This window comes from Pseudophryne corroboree, chromosome 8 (assembly GCF_028390025.1).
Source record: "Pseudophryne corroboree isolate aPseCor3 chromosome 8, aPseCor3.hap2, whole genome shotgun sequence".
NCBI classification, from domain to species: Eukaryota; Metazoa; Chordata; class Amphibia; order Anura; family Myobatrachidae; genus Pseudophryne; species Pseudophryne corroboree.
In genome coordinates, this window is record NC_086451.1 from 446,284,021 (window position 1) to 446,305,644 (window position 21,624).

General features: G+C 52.8%; 1 protein-coding gene across 1 annotated transcript in view; it reads right to left on the reverse strand.

Moving 5' to 3' along the window:
- Window positions 1-21,624, reverse strand: part of NOTCH4 (notch receptor 4) — a 102,586-nt gene extending 80,962 nt beyond the window's left edge. The window contains exon 1 of the mRNA XM_063938180.1: window positions 21,500-21,624. Coding sequence (XP_063794250.1) covers window positions 21,500-21,551 — 52 coding nt within the window. The 5' untranslated portion in view covers window positions 21,552-21,624. The remainder of the gene's footprint in view (window positions 1-21,499) is intronic.

Sequence of the window (21,624 nt, forward strand, 5' to 3'; positions counted from 1 at the left end):
AAACCCCAATTAGTTATCGTTCCCAATTGTAGTCCACGTGGATCGTTAAGTATGAAAAGGTTCAAAAAGAGAGAGAAAAAAAATCTTGAAAAACTCATGACCTGTTGACCTAGAACATGTCGACATAGAAACCCTGTCGACCTAGTTAAAGTCGACCAATAGTGGTCGACCTAAAGACCGGATCCCAATCCAGGGATACATAGTAACAATCAGATCCTGAGTGGCAGCCGAAAGTATTGTTCCTTGTTCAATTGCTACTTGGTGACCTAATGTTGCAATAATACAGCCAGTTAGTTTGGCCCAAAAAAAGTTCCAATGCTCTGTAAAGGGCCCTACACATTTAAACATCCGCCGCCGAGCTGCCCGACGGTGGATACGGCCGCCGAGCTGCCTGACGGCGGGGAAGGCCGTCGGGCGCCCCGGCGGCGGGGGTGGGGCAGTGACTGGGGGAGTGAAGTTACTTTACTCCCGCCGTCGCACGGCTCCATAGAAGTGCATGCAAATATGGACGAGATCGTCCATATTGGCCTGCATGCACAGCCGACGGGGGACCAGCGATGAACGAGCGCGGGGCCGCGCATCGTTCATCGCTGGTGCCTCCACACTCAAAGATATGAACGGTATCTCGTTCATTAATGAACAAGATCGTTCATATCTTTGACGATTATCGGCCAGTGTGTAGGGCCCATAACATTTACTCCATTATGTGTGAGAAGGCCACAATTAACTCTTTAGTGGCATGCAATTAGTTAATAAGCAAGAAATGGAGTTCAGCAAGCAAACAGTCGATGTAATTAGTGGTTAGCAGCACCAGAGTGCTTGTTGATATAGGGGGTAATTCAGACCTGATCGCAGGGCTGCGTTTTTTGCTGCCCTGCGATCAGATAGTCGCCGCCCACAGGGGGAGGGGGAAATGGTGTGCAAGTGTGCGTTCACTTCATGAGCAGAGCTGCACACACATCAGTTTGTGCAGCCTCTGCTCAGCCCAGGACTTACTCTGCCGCTGCGATGTGATCCTGCTGATCGGAACCGGTAGCGGACGTCAGACACCCTCCCTGAAAACGCCAGATCCCGCCTGCATTCTTCCGGACACTCCTGTAAAACGGTCAGCTGCCACCCACAAACGGCCACTTCCTGTCAAGCACCTTGCAATCGCCTGTGAGATCGCTTTTTTCGCACCATCCTGTCGCTAGGCACTGATGCAGTCGTCATTGGCGCCGGCGCATTGTGGTGCATACGCATGCGCAGTTCAGATCTGATCACCCACTGTGCATGAATTACCCCCATAGTTAGATAGCAGGTTGCGCAGATGTATGTATAAGAGTTTGGTAATATTACCCTTTTTCATGAGTTGCCCCAAAGCCTGACTTCCCGGACACTAGTACCACAATACAAGGTGGCCTTATCCGGAGTAGGGTATAGAATCCTGAGGGGCTTTCCTCTGCATGGATGAGGAAGTCCGCCAACCCTCAGTATGGAGCAGTCATCGGCAGCCGCTATTCCCAGCTCCTCGCTGTGCAGTGTTGCTCAAATTGCCTCAGTTTTTCCACTATACGGCAGGCTGTCTCCGCTCTCCACCGTATGTGGCAAATTACCTCCGCTCTGCAGCGCGCACAGCATGTACTCTGCAGGTACTCAATAATGCAATAGGATGCACAAGCAGCTTCTGCGGCATACCTATATTCTGTGTGTAACTGCGGCTGAATCTGCATCCGAAATGCCACATTACAGTGTTTTCCAGGAACACACCGTAGCATAGCATTTTGGGTGATGTAGTCAGGATCCCGGCGGTCAAAATACCAACGCCGGGATCCCGACCGCCAGAAGGCCAGCAGCGGCGCCACAACTATTCCCTCTCTTGGATGTCCACGACACCCATAGAGTGGAAATATAACCTGTAGCGTGCGCACTGTGCCCGCAAGGGGCCTCATTGTGCTTGCCCACCTTCCGGCATTCTGGCGGTTAGGATCCCGGCGTCGGTATTCTGATCGCAGGGATCCCAAACTCAACGAGCATTTTGTATGCAGATACAGTCACACACAGAATATAGACATGCTGCATAACATTTTAATAAGTAGACGCTGCTTGTGCGTCCCATTGCATTACATTGCGTCTGAGACGCATTATCATGGAAAAAACTATCGCAAAAAAGACGTTCAACGCTATTGCGTCACATGGCACTCACGCGTTACGTGTAACGTGACTTCTGGCACACAAAGGGGGTCATTTTTAGTTGATCGCTCGCTACTGATTTTCGCAGCGCAGGGATCAGGTAAAAAAATGGCAAAACTGCACATGCGCATGTACCACAATGCGCAGGTGCGTCGTACGAATACAAAGAGGATCGGTGCTGGGCGATGGATTTAGCGAAGATTCCATTTGCACAGTTGAACGCAAGGAGATTGACAGAAAGAGGGCATTTATGGGTGTCAACTGACCGTTTTCTGGGAGTGTTTGGGAAAATGCAGGCGTGTCCAAGCATTTGTAGGGCGGGTGTCTGACGTCAATTCTGGCACCAAAAAGACTGAAGTGATCGCAGCGGCTGAGTAAGTCCAGCGCTACTCAGAAACTGCACAAAATGTTTTTCTAGAGCTCGGCTGCACAGGCATTCGCACACTTGCAATGCGAAAATACACCCCCCCCCCCCCCCCCGTGGGCGGCGACTATGCGTTTGCACGGCTGCTAAAAGTAGCTAGCGAGCGATCAACTCGGAATGACCCCTAAAGATGTAAGAGGACACATCTGTAGAAGAGATCTCATAGGATGGGATGGCATACACCTATAGGCCATAGGGAAATGTATACATAGCGTAGGGACTGGGTGTGATGGTATAAGAGAGATGAGAGCATACACCTATAGGCCATAGGGAAATGTATATGTGTGCAAGCCATGGCGCGTATGTGTGATGTGAGGTGACGTGCACAGGACACGGGGAAGAGGGGAATGTGGGGGGTGGGGATCTCTCTATCTTCCTGTTGTTTTCCTGTCTTATGTGGGAACTAAATAAACAGAAATCGAGGATTCCTACAAGAAAGCAAAGCGAGTGGGGATAAAGCTCAGCGTTACTATCTCAGACTCTCCCCAGTACCAGTTCTCTGCGCCCTTATATCCTCCATCACAATATGATCACATCTGGCAGATTCACTACTAACAAGAATACATTAGAATTTTTTAATTTACAGCTATTGCATCACAAATCTCACGGCCGTATCCATGCTAGCACCCAGTACTGTTACTGCACCGGCACTGTCCTGTATATAGTACTATCTCCATACTAAGCGCACAGGAGCCCGTCCGTATCCATGCTAGTACTGTTACTGCCCCTGCACTGTCCTGTATATTGTACTATCCCTATACTAAGCGCACAGGAGCCCAGCCGTGCCCATGCTAGTCCTGTTACTGCCCCTGTACTGTCCTGTATATTGCACCACCCCCATACTAAGTGCACAGGAGCCCAGCCGTGCCCATGCTAGTACTGTTACTGCCCCTGCACTGTCCTGTATATTGCACCACCCCCATACTAAGCGCACAGGAGCCCAGCCGTGCCCATGCTAGTACTGTTACTGCCCCTGTACTGTCCTGTATATTGCACCACCCCCATACTAAGCGCACAGGAGCCCAGCCGTGCCCATGCTAGTACTGTTACTGCCCCTGCACTGTCCTGTATATTGTACCATCCCCATACTAAGCGCACAGGAGCCCAGCCGTGCCCATGCTAGTACTGTTACTGCCCCTGCACTGTCCTGTATATAGTACTATCCCCATACTAAGCGCACAGGAGCCCAGCCGTGCCCATGCTAGTACTGTTACTGCCCCTGCACTGTCCTGTATATAGTACTATCCCCATACTAAGCGCACAGGAGCCCAGCCGTGCCCATGCTAGTACTGTTACTGCCCCTGCACTGTCCTGTATATAGTACTATCCCCATACTAAGCACACAGGAGCCCAGCCGTGCCCATGCTAGTACTGTTACTGCAGCTGCACTGTCCTGTATATTGCACCACCCCCATATTAAGCGCACAGGAGCCCAGCCGTGCCCATGCTAGTACTGTTACTGCCCCTGCACTGTCCTGTATATTGCACCACGCCCATACTAAGCGCACAGGAGCCCAGCCGTGCCCATACTAGTACTGTTACTGCACCTGCACTGTCCTGTATATAGTACTATCCCCATACTAAGCGCACAGGAGCCCAGCCGTGCCCATGCTAGTACTGTTACTGCCCCTGCACTGTCCTGTATATTGCACCACCCCCATACTAAGCGCACAGGAGCCCAGCCGTGCCCATGCTAGTACTGTTACTGCCCCTGCACTGTCCTGTATATTGTACTATCCCCATACTAAGCGCACAGGAGCCCAGCCGTGCCCATGCTAGTACTGTTACTGCCCCTGCACTGTCCTGTATATTGCACCACCCCCATACTAAGCGCACAGGAGCCCAGCCGTGCCCATGCTAGTCCTGTTACTGCCCCTGCACTGTCCTGTATATTGTACTATCCCCATACTAAGCGCACAGGAGCCCAGCCGTGCCCATACTAGTACTGTTACTGCACCTGCACTGTCCTGTATATAGTACTATCCCCATACTAAGCGCACAGGAGCCCAGCCGTGCCCATGCTAGTACTGTTACTGCCCCTGCACTGTCCTGTATATTGTACTATCCCCATACTAAGCGCACAGGAGCCCAGCCGTGCCCATGCTAGTACTGTTACTGCAGCTGCACTGTCCTGTATATTGTACTATCCCCATACTAAGCGCACAGGAGCCCAGCCGTGCCCATGCTAGTACTGTTACTGCACCTGCACTGTCCTGTATATTGCACCACCCCCATACTAAGCGCACAGGAGCCCAGCCGTGCCCATGCTAGTACTGTTACTGCCCCTGTACTGTCCTGTATATTGCACCACCCCCATACTAAGTGCACAGGAGCCCAGCCGTGCCCATGCTAGTACTGTTACTGCCCCTGCACTGTCCTGTATATTGCACCACCCCCATACTAAGCGCACAGGAGCCCAGCCGTGCCCATGCTAGTACTGTTACTGCCCCTGTACTGTCCTGTATATTGCACCACCCCCATACTAAGCGCACAGGAGCCCAGCCGTGCCCATGCTAGTACTGTTACTGCCCCTGCACTGTCCTGTATATTGTACCATCCCCATACTAAGCGCACAGGAGCCCAGCCGTGCCCATGCTAGTACTGTTACTGCCCCTGCACTGTCCTGTATATAGTACTATCCCCATACTAAGCGCACAGGAGCCCAGCCGTGCCCATGCTAGTACTGTTACTGCCCCTGCACTGTCCTGTATATAGTACTATCCCCATACTAAGCGCACAGGAGCCCAGCCGTGCCCATGCTAGTACTGTTACTGCCCCTGCACTGTCCTGTATATAGTACTATCCCCATACTAAGCACACAGGAGCCCAGCCGTGCCCATGCTAGTACTGTTACTGCAGCTGCACTGTCCTGTATATTGCACCACCCCCATATTAAGCGCACAGGAGCCCAGCCGTGCCCATGCTAGTACTGTTACTGCCCCTGCACTGTCCTGTATATTGCACCACGCCCATACTAAGCGCACAGGAGCCCAGCCGTGCCCATACTAGTACTGTTACTGCACCTGCACTGTCCTGTATATAGTACTATCCCCATACTAAGCGCACAGGAGCCCAGCCGTGCCCATGCTAGTACTGTTACTGCCCCTGCACTGTCCTGTATATTGCACCACCCCCATACTAAGCGCACAGGAGCCCAGCCGTGCCCATGCTAGTACTGTTACTGCCCCTGCACTGTCCTGTATATTGTACTATCCCCATACTAAGCGCACAGGAGCCCAGCCGTGCCCATGCTAGTACTGTTACTGCCCCTGCACTGTCCTGTATATTGCACCACCCCCATACTAAGCGCACAGGAGCCCAGCCGTGCCCATGCTAGTCCTGTTACTGCCCCTGCACTGTCCTGTATATTGTACTATCCCCATACTAAGCGCACAGGAGCCCAGCCGTGCCCATACTAGTACTGTTACTGCACCTGCACTGTCCTGTATATAGTACTATCCCCATACTAAGCGCACAGGAGCCCAGCCGTGCCCATGCTAGTACTGTTACTGCCCCTGCACTGTCCTGTATATTGCACCACCCCCATACTAAGCGCACAGGAGCCCAGCCGTGCCCATGCTAGTACTGTTACTGCCCCTGTACTGTCCTGTATATTGCACCACCCCCATACTAAGTGCACAGGAGCCCAGCCGTGCCCATGCTAGTACTGTTACTGCCCCTGCACTGTCCTGTATATTGTACTATCCCCATACTAAGCGCACAGGAGCCCAGCCGTGCCCATGCTAGTCCTGTTACTGCATCTGCACTGTCCTGTATATTGTACCATCCCCATACTAAGCGCACAGGAGCCCAGCCGTGCCCATACTAGTACTGTTACTGCAGCTGCACTGTCCTGTATATTGCACCACCCCCATACTAAGCGCACAGGAGCCCAGCCGTGCCCATGCTAGTCCTGTTACTGCACCTGCACTGTCCTGTATATTGCACCACCCCCATACTAAGCGCACAGGAGCCCAGCCGTGCCCATGCTAGTACTGTTACTGCCCCTGCACTGTCCTGTATATTGTACTATCCCCATACTAAGCGCACAGGAGCCCAGCCGTGCCCATGCTAGTCCTGTTACTGCATCTGCACTGTCCTGTATATTGTACCATCCCCATACTAAGCGCACAGGAGCCCAGCCGTGCCCATACTAGTACTGTTACTGCAGCTGCACTGTCCTGTATATTGCACCACCCCCATACTAAGCGCACAGGAGCCCAGCCGTGCCCATGCTAGTCCTGTTACTGCACCTGCACTGTCCTGTATATTGCACCACCCCCATACTAAGCGCACAGGAGCCCAGCCGTGCCCAAACTAGTACTGTTACTGCACCTGCACTGTCCTGTATATTGTACTATCCCTATACTAAGCGCACAGGAGCCCAGCCGTGCCCATGCTAGTACTGTTACTGCCCCTGCACTGTCCTGTATATAGTACTATCCCCATACTAAGCGCACAGGAGCCCAGCCGTGCCCATGCTAGTACTGTTACTGCCCCTGCACTGTCCTGTATATAGTACTATCCCCATACTAAGCGCACAGGAGCCCAGCCGTGCCCATGCTAGTACTGTTACTGCCCCTGCACTGTCCTGTATATAGTACTATCCCCATACTAAGCGCACAGGAGCCCAGCCGTGCCCATGCTAGTACTGTTACTGCAGCTGCACTGTCCTGTATATAGTACTATCCCCATACTAAGCGCACAGGAGCCCAGCCGTGCCCATGCTAGTACTGTTACTGCCCCTGCACTGTCCTGTATATAGTACTATCCCCATACTAAGCGCACAGGAGCCCAGCCGTGCCCATGCTAGTACTGTTACTGCAGCTGCACTGTCCTGTATATAGTACTATCCCCATACTAAGCGCACAGGAGCCCAGCCGTGCCCGTGCTAGTACTGTTACTGCCCCTGCACTGTCCTGTATATTGTACTATCCCCATACTAAGCGCACAGGAGCCCAGCCGTGCCCATGCTAGTACTGTTACTGCCCCTGCACTGTCCTGTATATTGTACTATCCCCATACTAAGCACACAGGAGCCCAGCCGTGCCCATGCTAGTACTGTTACTGCCCCAGCACTGTCCTGTATATTGCACCACCCCCATATTAAGCGCACAGGAGCCCAGCCGTGCCCATGCTAGTACTGTTACTGCCCCTGCACTGTCCTGTATATTGCACCACCCCCATACTAAGCGCACAGGAGCCCAGCCGTGCCCATGCTAGTACTGTTACTGCCCCTGCACTGTCCTGTATATTGTACCATCCCCATACTAAGCGCACAGGAGCCCAGCCGTGCCCATGCTAGTACTGTTACTGCACCTGCACTGTCCTGTATATTGCACCACCCCCATACTAAGCGCACAGGAGCCCAGCCGTGCCCATGCTAGTCCTGTTACTGCACCTGCACTGTCCTGTATATTGCACCACCCCCATACTAAGCGCACAGGAGCCCAGCCGTGCCCATGCTAGTCCTGTTACTGCACCTGCACTGTCCTGTATATTGCACCACCCCCATACTAAGCGCACAGGAGCCCAGCCGTGCCCATGCTAGTACTGTTACTGCCCCTGCACTGTCCTGTATATTGCACCACCCCCATACTAAGCGCACAGGAGCCCAGCCGTGCCCATGCTAGTACTGTTACTGCCCCTGCACTGTCCTGTATATTGAACTATCCCCATACTAAGCACACAGGAGCCCAGCCGTGCCCATACAAGCACTGTTACTGCCCCTGCACTGTCCTGTATATTGCACCACCCCCATACTAAGCGCACAGGAGCCCAGCCGTGCCCATGCTAGTACTGTTACTGCCCCTGCACTGTCCTGTATATTGCACCACCCCCATATTAAGCGCACAGGAGCCCAGCCGTGCCCATGCTAGTACTGTTACTGCCCCTGCACTGTCCTGTATATTGCACCACCCCCATACTAAGCGCACAGGAGCCCAGCCGTGCCCATGCTAGTACTGTTACTGCCCCTGTACTGTCCTGTATATTGCACCACCCCCATACTAAGCGCACAGGAGCCCAGCCGTGCCCATGCTAGTACTGTTACTGCCCCTGCACTGTCCTGTATATTGTACCATCCCCATACTAAGCGCACAGGAGCCCAGCCGTGCCCATGCTAGTACTGTTACTGCCCCTGCACTGTCCTGTATATAGTACTATCCCCATACTAAGCGCACAGGAGCCCAGCCGTGCCCATGCTAGTACTGTTACTGCCCCTGCACTGTCCTGTATATAGTACTATCCCCATACTAAGCGCACAGGAGCCCAGCCGTGCCCATGCTAGTACTGTTACTGCCCCTGCACTGTCCTGTATATAGTACTATCCCCATACTAAGCGCACAGGAGCCCAGCCGTGCCCATGCTAGTACTGTTACTGCAGCTGCACCGTCCTGTATATTGCACCACCCCCATATTAAGCGCACAGGAGCCCAGCCGTGCCCATGCTAGTACTGTTACTGCCCCTGCACTGTCCTGTATATTGCACCACGCCCATACTAAGCGCACAGGAGCCCAGCCGTGCCCATACTAGTACTGTTACTGCACCTGCACTGTCCTGTATATAGTACTATCCCCATACTAAGCGCACAGGAGCCCAGCCGTGCCCATGCTAGTACTGTTACTGCCCCTGCACTGTCCTGTATATTGCACCACCCCCATACTAAGCGCACAGGAGCCCAGCCGTGCCCATGCTAGTACTGTTACTGCCCCTGCACTGTCCTGTATATTGTACTATCCCCATACTAAGCGCACAGGAGCCCAGCCGTGCCCATGCTAGTACTGTTACTGCCCCTGCACTGTCCTGTATATTGCACCACCCCCATACTAAGCGCACAGGAGCCCAGCCGTGCCCATGCTAGTCCTGTTACTGCCCCTGCACTGTCCTGTATATTGTACTATCCCCATACTAAGCGCACAGGAGCCCAGCCGTGCCCATACTAGTACTGTTACTGCACCTGCACTGTCCTGTATATAGTACTATCCCCATACTAAGCGCACAGGAGCCCAGCCGTGCCCATGCTAGTACTGTTACTGCCCCTGCACTGTCCTGTATATTGCACCACCCCCATACTAAGCGCACAGGAGCCCAGCCGTGCCCATGCTAGTACTGTTACTGCCCCTGTACTGTCCTGTATATTGCACCACCCCCATACTAAGTGCACAGGAGCCCAGCCGTGCCCATGCTAGTACTGTTACTGCCCCTGCACTGTCCTGTATATTGTACTATCCCCATACTAAGCGCACAGGAGCCCAGCCGTGCCCATGCTAGTCCTGTTACTGCATCTGCACTGTCCTGTATATTGTACCATCCCCATACTAAGCGCACAGGAGCCCAGCCGTGCCCATACTAGTACTGTTACTGCAGCTGCACTGTCCTGTATATTGCACCACCCCCATACTAAGCGCACAGGAGCCCAGCCGTGCCCATGCTAGTCCTGTTACTGCACCTGCACTGTCCTGTATATTGCACCACCCCCATACTAAGCGCACAGGAGCCCAGCCGTGCCCATGCTAGTACTGTTACTGCCCCTGCACTGTCCTGTATATTGTACTATCCCCATACTAAGCGCACAGGAGCCCAGCCGTGCCCATGCTAGTCCTGTTACTGCATCTGCACTGTCCTGTATATTGTACCATCCCCATACTAAGCGCACAGGAGCCCAGCCGTGCCCATACTAGTACTGTTACTGCAGCTGCACTGTCCTGTATATTGCACCACCCCCATACTAAGCGCACAGGAGCCCAGCCGTGCCCATGCTAGTCCTGTTACTGCACCTGCACTGTCCTGTATATTGCACCACCCACATACTAAGCGCACAGGAGCCCAGCCGTGCCCATACTAGTACTGTTACTGCACCTGCACTGTCCTGTATATTGTACTATCCCTATACTAAGCGCACAGGAGCCCAGCCGTGCCCATGCTAGTACTGTTACTGCCCCTGCACTGTCCTGTATATAGTACTATCCCCATACTAAGCGCACAGGAGCCCAGCCGTGCCCATGCTAGTACTGTTACTGCCCCTGCACTGTCCTGTATATAGTACTATCCCCATACTAAGCGCACAGGAGCCCAGCCGTGCCCATGCTAGTACTGTTACTGCCCCTGCACTGTCCTGTATATAGTACTATCCCCATACTAAGCGCACAGGAGCCCAGCCGTGCCCATGCTAGTACTGTTACTGCAGCTGCACTGTCCTGTATATTGTACTATCCCCATACTAAGCACACAGGAGCCCAGCCGTGCCCATGCTAGTACTGTTACTGCCCCTGCACTGTCCTGTATATTGTACTATCCCCATACTAAGCGCACAGGAGCCCAGCCGTGCCCATGCTAGTACTGTTACTGCCCCTGCACTGTCCTGTATATTGTACTATCCCCATACTAAGCACACAGGAGCCCAGCCGTGCCCATGCTAGTACTGTTACTGCCCCAGCACTGTCCTGTATATTGCACCACCCCCATATTAAGCGCACAGGAGCCCAGCCGTGCCCATGCTAGTACTGTTACTGCCCCTGCACTGTCCTGTATATTGCACCACCCCCATACTAAGCGCACAGGAGCCCAGCCGTGCCCATGCTAGTACTGTTACTGCCCCTGCACTGTCCTGTATATTGTACCATCCCCATACTAAGCGCACAGGAGCCCAGCCGTGCCCATGCTAGTACTGTTACTGCACCTGCACTGTCCTGTATATTGCACCACCCCCATACTAAGCGCACAGGAGCCCAGCCGTGCCCATGCTAGTCCTGTTACTGCACCTGCACTGTCCTGTATATTGCACCACCCCCATACTAAGCGCACAGGAGCCCAGCCGTGCCCATGCTAGTCCTGTTACTGCACCTGCACTGTCCTGTATATTGCACCACCCCCATACTAAGCGCACAGGAGCCCAGCCGTGCCCATGCTAGTACTGTTACTGCCCCTGCACTGTCCTGTATATTGCACCACCCCCATACTAAGCGCACAGGAGCCCAGCCGTGCCCATGCTAGTACTGTTACTGCCCCTGCACTGTCCTGTATATTGAACTATCCCCATACTAAGCACACAGGAGCCCAGCCGTGCCCATACAAGCACTGTTACTGCCCCTGCACTGTCCTGTATATTGCACCACCCCCATACTAAGCGCACAGGAGCCCAGCCGTGCCCATGCTAGTACTGTTACTGCCCCTGCACTGTCCTGTATATTGCACCACCCCCATATTAAGCGCACAGGAGCCCAGCCGTGCCCATGCTAGTACTGTTACTGCCCCTGCACTGTCCTGTATATTGTACTATCCCCATACTAAGCGCACAGGAGCCCAGCCGTGCCCATGCTAGTACTGTTACTGCCCCTGCACTGTCCTGTATATTGTACTATCCCCATACTAAGCACACAGGAGCCCAGCCGTGTTCATGCTAGTACTGTTACTGCCCCTGCACTGTCCTGTATATTGTACTATCCCCATACTAAGCACACAGGAGCCCAGCCGTGCCCATGCTAGTACTGTTACTGCCCCTGCACTGTCCTGTATATTGCACCACCCCCATACTAAGCACACAGGAGCCCAGCCGTGCCCATGCTAGTACTGTTACTGCCCCTGCACTGTCCTGTATATTGCACCATCCCCCATACTAAGCGCACAGGAGCCCAGCCGTGCCCATGCTAGTACTGTTACTGCCCCTGCACTGTCCTGTATATTGCACCACCCCCATACTAAGCGCACAGGAGCCCAGCCGTGCCCATGCTAGTACTGTTACTGCCCCTGCACTGTCCTGTATATTGTACTATCCCCATACTAAGCGCACAGGAGCCCAGCCGTGCCCATGCTAGTCCTGTTACTGCAGCTGCACTGTCCTGTATATTGTACTATCCCCATACTAAGCGCACAGGAGCCCAGCCGTGCCCATGCTAGTACTGTTACTGCACCTGCACTGTCCTGTATATTGTACCATCCCCATACTAAGCGCACAGGAGCCCAGCCGTGCCCATGCTAGTACTGTTACTGCCCCTGCACTGTCCTGTATATTGCACCACCCCCATACTAAGCGCACAGGAGCCCAGCCGTGCCCATGCTAGTACTGTTACTGCACCTGCACTGTCCTGTATATTGCACCACGCCCATACTAAGCGCACAGGAGCCCAGCCGTGCCCATGCTAGTCCTGTTACTGCAGCTGCACTGTCCTGTATATTGTACTATCCCCATACTAAGCGCACAGGAGCCCAGCCGTGCCCATGCTAGTACTGTTACTGCCCCTGCACTGTCCTGTATATTGCACCACCCCCATACTAAGCACACAGGAGCCCAGCCGTGCCCATGCTAGTACTGTTACTGCCCCTGCACTGTCCTGTATATTGCACCACCCCCATACTAAGCGCACAGGAGCCCAGCCGTGCCCATGCTAGTACTGTTACTGCCCCTGCACTGTCCTGTATATTGCACCACCCCCATACTAAGCGCACAGGAGCCCAGCCGTGCCCATGCTAGTACTGTTACTGCCCCTGCACTGTCCTGTATATTGTACTATCCCCATACTAAGCACACAGGAGCCCAGCCGTGCCCATACAAGCACTGTTACTGCCCCTGCACTGTCCTGTATATAGTACTATCCCTATACTAAGCGCACAGGAGCCCAGCCGTGCCCATGCTAGTACTGTTACTGCCCCTGCACTGTCATGTATATTGCACCACCCCAATATTAAGCGCACAGGAGCCCAGCCGTGCCCATGCTAGTCCTGTTACTGCAGCTGCACTGTCCTGTATATTGTACTATCCCCATACTAAGCGCACAGGAGCCCAGCCGTGCCCATGCTAGTACTGTTACTGCACCTGCACTGTCCTGTATATTGTACCATCCCCATACTAAGCGCACAGGAGCCCAGCCGTGCCCATGCTAGTACTGTTACTGCCCCTGCACTGTCCTGTATATTGCACCACCCCCATACTAAGCGCACAGGAGCCCAGCCGTGCCCATGCTAGTACTGTTACTGCACCTGCACTGTCCTGTATATTGTACTATCCCTATACTAAGCGCACAGGAGCCCAGCCGTGCCCATGCTAGTACTGTTACTGCCCCTGCACTGTCCTGTATATTGTACCATCCCCATACTAAGCGCACAGGAGCCCAGCCGTGCCCATGCTAGTCCTGTTACTGCAGCTGCACTGTCCTGTATATTGTACTATCCCCATACTAAGCGCACAGGAGCCCAGCCGTGCCCATGCTAGTACTGTTACTGCACCTGCACTGTCCTGTATATTGTACCATCCCCATACTAAGCGCACAGGAGCCCAGCCGTGCCCATGCTAGTACTGTTACTGCCCCTGCACTGTCCTGTATATTGCACCACCCCCATACTAAGCGCACAGGAGCCCAGCCGTACCCATGCTAGTACTGTTACTGCAGCTGCACTGTCCTGTATATTGCACCACCCCCATACTAAGCACACAGGAGCCCAGCCGTGCCCATGCTAGTACTGTTACTGCCCCTGCACTGTCCTGTATATTGTACTATCCCCATACTAAGCGCACAGGAGCCCAGCCGTGCCCATGCTAGTACTGTTACTGCCCCTGCACTGTCCTGTATATTGTACTATCCCCATACTAAGCGCACAGGAGCCCAGCCGTGCCGATGCTAGTACTGTTACTGCCCCTGCACTGTCCTGTATATTGCACCACCCCCATACTAAGCGCACAGGAGCCCAGCCGTGCCCATGCTAGTACTGTTACTGCCCCTGCACTGTCCTGTATATTGTACTATCCCCATACTAAGCGCACAGGAGCCCAGCCGTGCCCATGCTAGTACTGTTACTGCCCCTGCACTGTCCTGTATATTGTACTATCCCCATACTAAGCGCACAGGAGCCCAGCCGTGCCCATGCTAGTACTGTTACTGCCCCTGCACTGTCCTGTATATTGTACTATCCCCATACTAAGCGCACAGGAGCCCAGCCGTGCCCATGCTAGTACTGTTACTGCCCCTGCACTGTCCTGTATATTGTACTATCCCCATACTAAGCACACAGGAGCCCAGCCGTGCCCATACAAGCACTGTTACTGCCCCTGCACTGTCCTGTATATAGTACTATCCCTATACTAAGCGCACAGGAGCCCAGCCGTGCCCATGCTAGTACTGTTACTGCCCCTGCACTGTCCTGTATATTGCACCACCCCCATATTAAGCGCACAAGAGCCCAGCCGTGCCCATGCTAGTACTGTTACTGCCCCTGCACTGTCCTGTATATTGTACCATCCCCATACTAAGCGCACAGGAGCCCAGCCGTGCCCATGCTAGTCCTGTTACTGCAGCTGCACTGTCCTGTATATTGTACTATCCCCATACTAAGCGCACAGGAGCCCAGCCGTGCCCATGCTAGTACTGTTACTGCACCTGCACTGTCCTGTATATTGTACCATCCCCATACTAAGCGCACAGGAGCCCAGCCGTGCCCATGCTAGTACTGTTACTGCACCTGCACTGTCCTGTATATTGTACTATCCCTATACTAAGCGCACAGGAGCCCAGCCGTGCCCATGCTAGTACTGTTACTGCCCCTGCACTGTCCTGTATATTGCACCACCCCCATATTAAGCGCACAGGAGCCCAGCCGTGCCCATGCTAGTACTGTTACTGCCCCTGCACTGTCCTGTATATTGTACCATCCCCATACTAAGCACACAGGAGCCCAGCCGTGCCCATGCTAGTACTGTTACTGCCCCTGCACTGTCCTGTATATTGCACCACCCCCATACTAAGCGCACAGGAGCCCAGCCGTGCCCATGCTAGTACTGTTACTGCAGCTGCACTGTCCTGTATATTGTACTATCCCCATACTAAGCGCACAGGAGCCCAGCCGTGCCCATGCTAGTACTGTTACTGCAGCTGCACTGTCCTGTATATTGTACTATCCCCATACTAAGCGCACAGGAGCCCAGCCGTGCCCATGCTAGTACTGTTACTGCAGCTGCACTGTCCTGTATATTGTACTATCCCCATACTAAGCGCACAGGAGCCCAGCCGTGCCCATGCTAGTACTGTTACTGCACCTGCACTGTCCTGTATATTGCACCACCCCCATACTAAGCACACAGGAGCCCAGCCGTGCCCATGCTAGTACTGTTACTGCCCCTGCACTGTCCTGTATATTGTACTATCCCCATACTAAGCGCACAGGAGCCCAGCCGTGCCCATACTAGTACTGTTACTGCACCTGCACTGTCCTGTATATTGTACTATCCCCATACTAAGCGCACAGGAGCCCAGCCGTGCCCATGCTAGTACTGTTACTGCCCCTGCACTGTCCTGTATATTGCACCACCCCCATACTAAGCGCACAGGAGCCCAGCCGTGCCCATGCTAGTACTGTTACTGCCCCTGCACTGTCCTGTATATTGTACTATCCCCATACTAAGTGCACAGGAGCCCAGCCGTGCCCATGCTAGTACTGTTACTGCACCTGCACTGTCCTGTATATAGTACTATCCCCATACTAAGCGCACAGGAGTCCAGCCGTGCCCATACTAGTACTGTTACTGCACCTGCACTGTCCTGTATATTGCACCACCCCCATACTAAGCACACAGGAGCCCAGCCGTGCCCATGCTAGTACTGTTACTGCCCCTGCACTGTCCTGTATATTGTACTATCCCCATACTAAGTGCACAGGAGCCCAGCCGTGCCCATGCTAGTACTGTTACTGCACCTGCACTGTCCTGTATATAGTACTATCCCCATACTAAGCGCACAGGAGCCCAGCCGTGCCCATACTAGTACTGTTACTGCACCTGCACTGTCCTGTATATTGCACCACCCCCATACTAAGCGCACAGGAGCCCAGCCGTGCCCATGCTAGTACTGTTACTGCCCCTGCACTGTCCTGTATATTGCACCACCCCCATATTAAGTGCACAGGAGCCCAGCCGTGCCCATGCTAGTACTGTTACTGCCCCTGCACTGTCCTGTATATTGTACCATCCCCATACTAAGCGCACAGGAGCCCAGCCGTGCCCATGCTAGTCCTGTTACTGCAGCTGCACTGTCCTGTATATTGTACTATCCCCATACTAAGCGCACAGGAGCCCAGCCGTGCCCATGCTAGTCCTGTTACTGCAGCTGCACTGTCCTGTATATTGTACCATCCCCATACTAAGCACACAGGAGCCCAGCCGTACGTACCCATGCTAGTCCTGTTACTGCCCCTGCACTGTCCTGTATATTGTACCATCCCCATACTAAGCGCACAGGAGCCCAGCCGTGCCCATGCTAGTCCTGTTACTGCAGCTGCACTGTCCTGTATATTGTACTATCCCCATACTAAGCGCACAGGAGCCCAGCCGTGCCCATGCTAGTACTGTTACTGCACCTGCACTGTCCTGTATATTGTACTATCCCCATACTAAGCACACAGGAGCCCAGCCGTGCCCATGCTAGTACTGTTACTGCACCTGCACTGTCCTGTATATTGTACTATCCCCATACTAAGCGCACAGGAGCCCAGCCGTGCCCATGCTAGTACTGTTACTGCCCCTGCACTGTCCTGTATATTGCACCACCCCCATACTAAGCACACAGGAGCCCAGCCGTGCCCATACTAGTACTGTTACTGCCCCTGCACTGTCCTGTATATTGCACCATCACCATACTAAGCACACAGGAGCCCAGCCGTGCCCATGCTAGTACTGTTACTGCCCCTGCACTGTCCTGTATATTGCACCACCCCCATACTAAGCGCACAGGAGCCCAGCCGTGCCCATGCTAGTACTGTTACTGCCCCTGCACTGTCCTGTATATTGCACCACCCCCATACTAAGCGCACAGGAGCCCAGCCGTGCCCATGCTAGTACTGTTACTGCCCCTGCACTGTCCTGTATATTGCACCACCCCCATACTAAGCACACAGGAGCCCAGCCGTGCCCATGCTAGTACTGTTACTGCACCTGCACTGTCCTGTATATTGTACTATCCCCATACTAAGCGCACAGGAGCCCAGCCGTGCCCATGCTAGTCCTGTTACTGCAGCTGCACTGTCCTGTATATTGCACCACCCCCATACTAAGCACACAGGAGCCCAGCCGTACCCATACTAGTACTGTTACTGCCCCTGCACTGTCCTGTATATTGTACCATCCCCATACTAAGCGCACAGGAGCCCAGCCGTGCCCATGCTAGTACTGTTACTGCCCCTGCACTGTCCTGTATATTGTACTATCCCCATACTAAGCACACAGGAGCCCAGCCGTGCCCATGCTAGTACTGTTACTGCACCTGCACTGTCCTGTATATTGTACTATCCCCATACTAAGCGCACAGGAGCCCAGCCGTGCCCATGCTAGTCCTGTTACTGCAGCTGCACTGTCCTGTATATTGCACCACCCCCATACTAAGCACACAGGAGCCCAGCCGTACCCATACTAGTACTGTTACTGCCCCTGCACTGTCCTGTATATTGCACCACCCCCATACTAAGCACACAGGAGCCCAGCCGTGCCCATGCTAATACTGTTACTGCACCTGCACTGTCCTGTATATTGTACCATCCCCATACTAAGCGCACAGGAGCCCAGCCGTGCCCATGCTAGTACTGTTACTGCACCTGCACTGTCCTGTATATTGTACTATCCCCATACTAAGCGCACAGGAGCCCAGCCGTGCCCATGCTAGTACTGTTACTGCAGCTGCACTGTCCTGTATATTGTACCATCCCCATACTAAGCGCACAGGAGCCCAGCCGTGCCCATGCTAGTACTGTTACTGCAGCTGCACTGTCCTGTATATTGTACTATCCCCATACTAAGCGCACAGGAGCCCAGCCGTGCCCATGCTAGTACTGTTACTGCACCTGCACTGTCCTGTATATTGCACCACCCCCATACTAAGCGCACAGGAGCCCAGCCGTGCCCATGCTAGTACTGTTACTGCCCCTGCACTGTCCTGTATATTGCACCATCCCCATACTAAGCGCACAGGAGCCCAGCCGTACCCATGCTAGTACTGTTACTGCCCCTGCACTGTCCTGTATATTGTACTATCACCATACTAAGCACACAGGAGCCCAGCCGTACCCATACTAGTCCTGTTACTGCAGCTGCACTGTCCTGTATATTGTACTATCCCCATACTAAGCGCACAGGAGCCCAGCCGTGCCCATGCTAGTACTGTTACTGCCCCTGCACTGTCCTGTATATTGCACCACCCCCATACTAAGCACACAGGAGCCCAGCCGTGCTAATGCTAGTCCTGTTACTGCCCCTGCACTGTCCTGTATATTGTACCATCCCCATACTAAGCACACAGGAGCCCAGCCGTACCCATGCTAGTACTGTTACTGCCCCTGCACTGTCCTGTATATTGCACCACCCCCATACTAAGCGCACAGGAGCCCAGCCGTGCCCATGCTAGTACTGTTACTGCCCCTGCACTGTCCTGTATATTGTACTATCCCCATACTAAGCGCACAGGAGCCTAGCCGTGCCCATGCTAGTACTGTTACTGCACTGTCCTGTATATTGCACCACCCCCATACTAAGCGCACAGGAGCCCAGCCGTACCCATACTAGTCCTGTTACTGCCCCTGCACTGTCCTGTATATTGTACTATCCCCATACTAAGCGCACAGGAGCCCAGCACAGCGGTCTGCCCTGCTCGCCTATCTCTCACTACACCTTCTGTGCTATTGCTTCCTCCTGTCACTGCTCAGATGTGATTTACTGTATACTCAGACCTTTACCATCTCTGTAGGGCCTGACAGCTGTGCACCTGCATCCTGCACAGCTACCTCTCTGTCTGTCCTGCACTTATCTTACACAGCATCCGGCCGCAGCGTGACACCAGTGTAACAGACACAGGAAGGTCGCTATTTTCTCTGGTGGTTACCCTACTCATTGAGTATCTCTTCTATCTGGCTCTCTCTGTCATCACTGCATGCATGTGTAATGCTGTACATACATGTGGATGGAGACATACTGAGAATGGAATACAGAGGTGGTACTGTGCACTGGTCTATGCATAGATTGCACAGAAACAGCAGGCACCGAGGATCACATACAGCAGTAGTTCCCAATCAGTGCCGTGGCACCACAGGGGGTGGGGCACTTGCAGGGGTGCCAGAGGCTGGTGGTCCAGGGGCAAATTAAATCATTTATGGTCATAGGCAAATGCAGGGGGGGGGGGGGGGGTTCCGGTTGCCTGGAAACCCCCCTACTCTTGGCAAGTGGGTCAAATTATGACAATTGCAATGGTATACAATACAATTACTAGAGCTGCCGCCACATCATGCAGTTTAAGCTGCTGCACACGTCCTGGAGTAGAAGCTTCTTCTGCTTCTGAGGCCTCAATCAGCACTGGACCAGAGAGTAGCTAGCAGGAAGAAGAGACAGGAGCCTCACCATGAGGTGGGAGAATGTGTGCTTAGAAAGTGCAGTACTGGTTCTATTATGTTTGTGTATTTATTTATTATGGTATGTTTAACCTTTTCCTGACCACTTACATTATCTTATTTATATTAAATATGTTTGATACAGCCTATACTATAGACCATCTATAGTGTTAAATATTAAGTGCATTCCATGTTCCGCAGAGTGGGAGATAGTGGATTGCATTTGGAAACCCCTCTCTAGAAATCCTGCGTTTGCCACTGATGGTCCATATGAAAAGCAAAACCAGAGCTGGAGGCTGCCAATCATACGTAGACAAACAAAATCGCAACCCTGTCCAACACCACATAAGTGACCCGAACAGTGACAGCTCAGCACAATTTACTTCATTTAATGAAGGCCCTGATTCATGATTGTAAGTAGCTGCACATCTGCATAGAAGCATCTGTGCAATTCCGTGTCATTGAAATGAAGATGCAACAGGAGCAGTCTGTAGGGGGAATACGCCTCCTGAATGCATATGCGAGATCCGGGTGCTGCCTCTGAGGACTCAGATCACTATTAGTCGTGATTCACAATGGTTTTACGCACCGGCCATCGGATCCTGACGCCAGAGTCCTGAGGTCCCCATAACATTGTATGAATTAGGCCCAATATTTGCAGAATTTCCCAATAAGAGAATTTTGGCCCAGGGGTGCCGAGAAAACAATGCTGATACTCCAAGGCACCATGATTGCAAAAGGTTTGGGAACCACCGACATACAGAATAAAAGAATTGGTGATGGGCATCTCCCTATATAAAAGGGACCTAAGCGGACAAACATGTGCAGCCCAAAATAAGTGAAGGACAAGGCGACACGCCAGCAATTCACATTTTGTACAAAGTAGCCCAGATGAGCTTTTATTAATGCAACATACTATACAGGTACACATCGTACAAAAGGCAAACGTTTCAGAGCAAAACAATGGCCCCTTCCTCAGTGCAACTTGAAGTACAGAACATACGCAGCCGGCAGAGGTAGCGATACTCTATATTAGTCTACACATGCAGAATAAGAATGTATAAAGGGGATTGCATAAATAAAAGTGATGCTCTGTTATCTTCCCATGCAGAACAGGACAAGACGACGTACATGGAAATGCCACATATAGAATAGTATAAAAAAAAGTAGAAGTAAAAAAAGAGAAAAAAAAAAAAAAAAAGACAAATCCTTAAAAACAGGGACTGTACAATCAATACCGGAACACTATAAATCTGGCGTGCTCAGTTCTTTTTCCCAATAAGTTCCTTTTCTGCTATTTCTGTGCTGACCTATCACCCCTAATACACATTGCATCCTGCCTTCTCCCTGCTATTCCTGTACTCGTTACGCACCATTCTTTCATTACCTCTTCTTCTTCACCACCCTCCACTTTTCCGCACAGTGACCCACACTCACTCCGCATTGTACAGCCGTTTCATTATACTATTCCTGTACCGTCAGCACTGCCATAGTTGTGTCACTACACCTTCGCTCTCTGCCCCTTACCCACCACACGCCTGCCTTACCTTGGCACAGTGACAGAGACCAGAGGGATAAGAATGTCCAAAGGGTGCCCATCACAGCCTGTTTAATCCAGGGCAAGGAGGTTCTCACCAGTTTCTGGGCACCTCTGTGTGCCTCCCACCCCCAT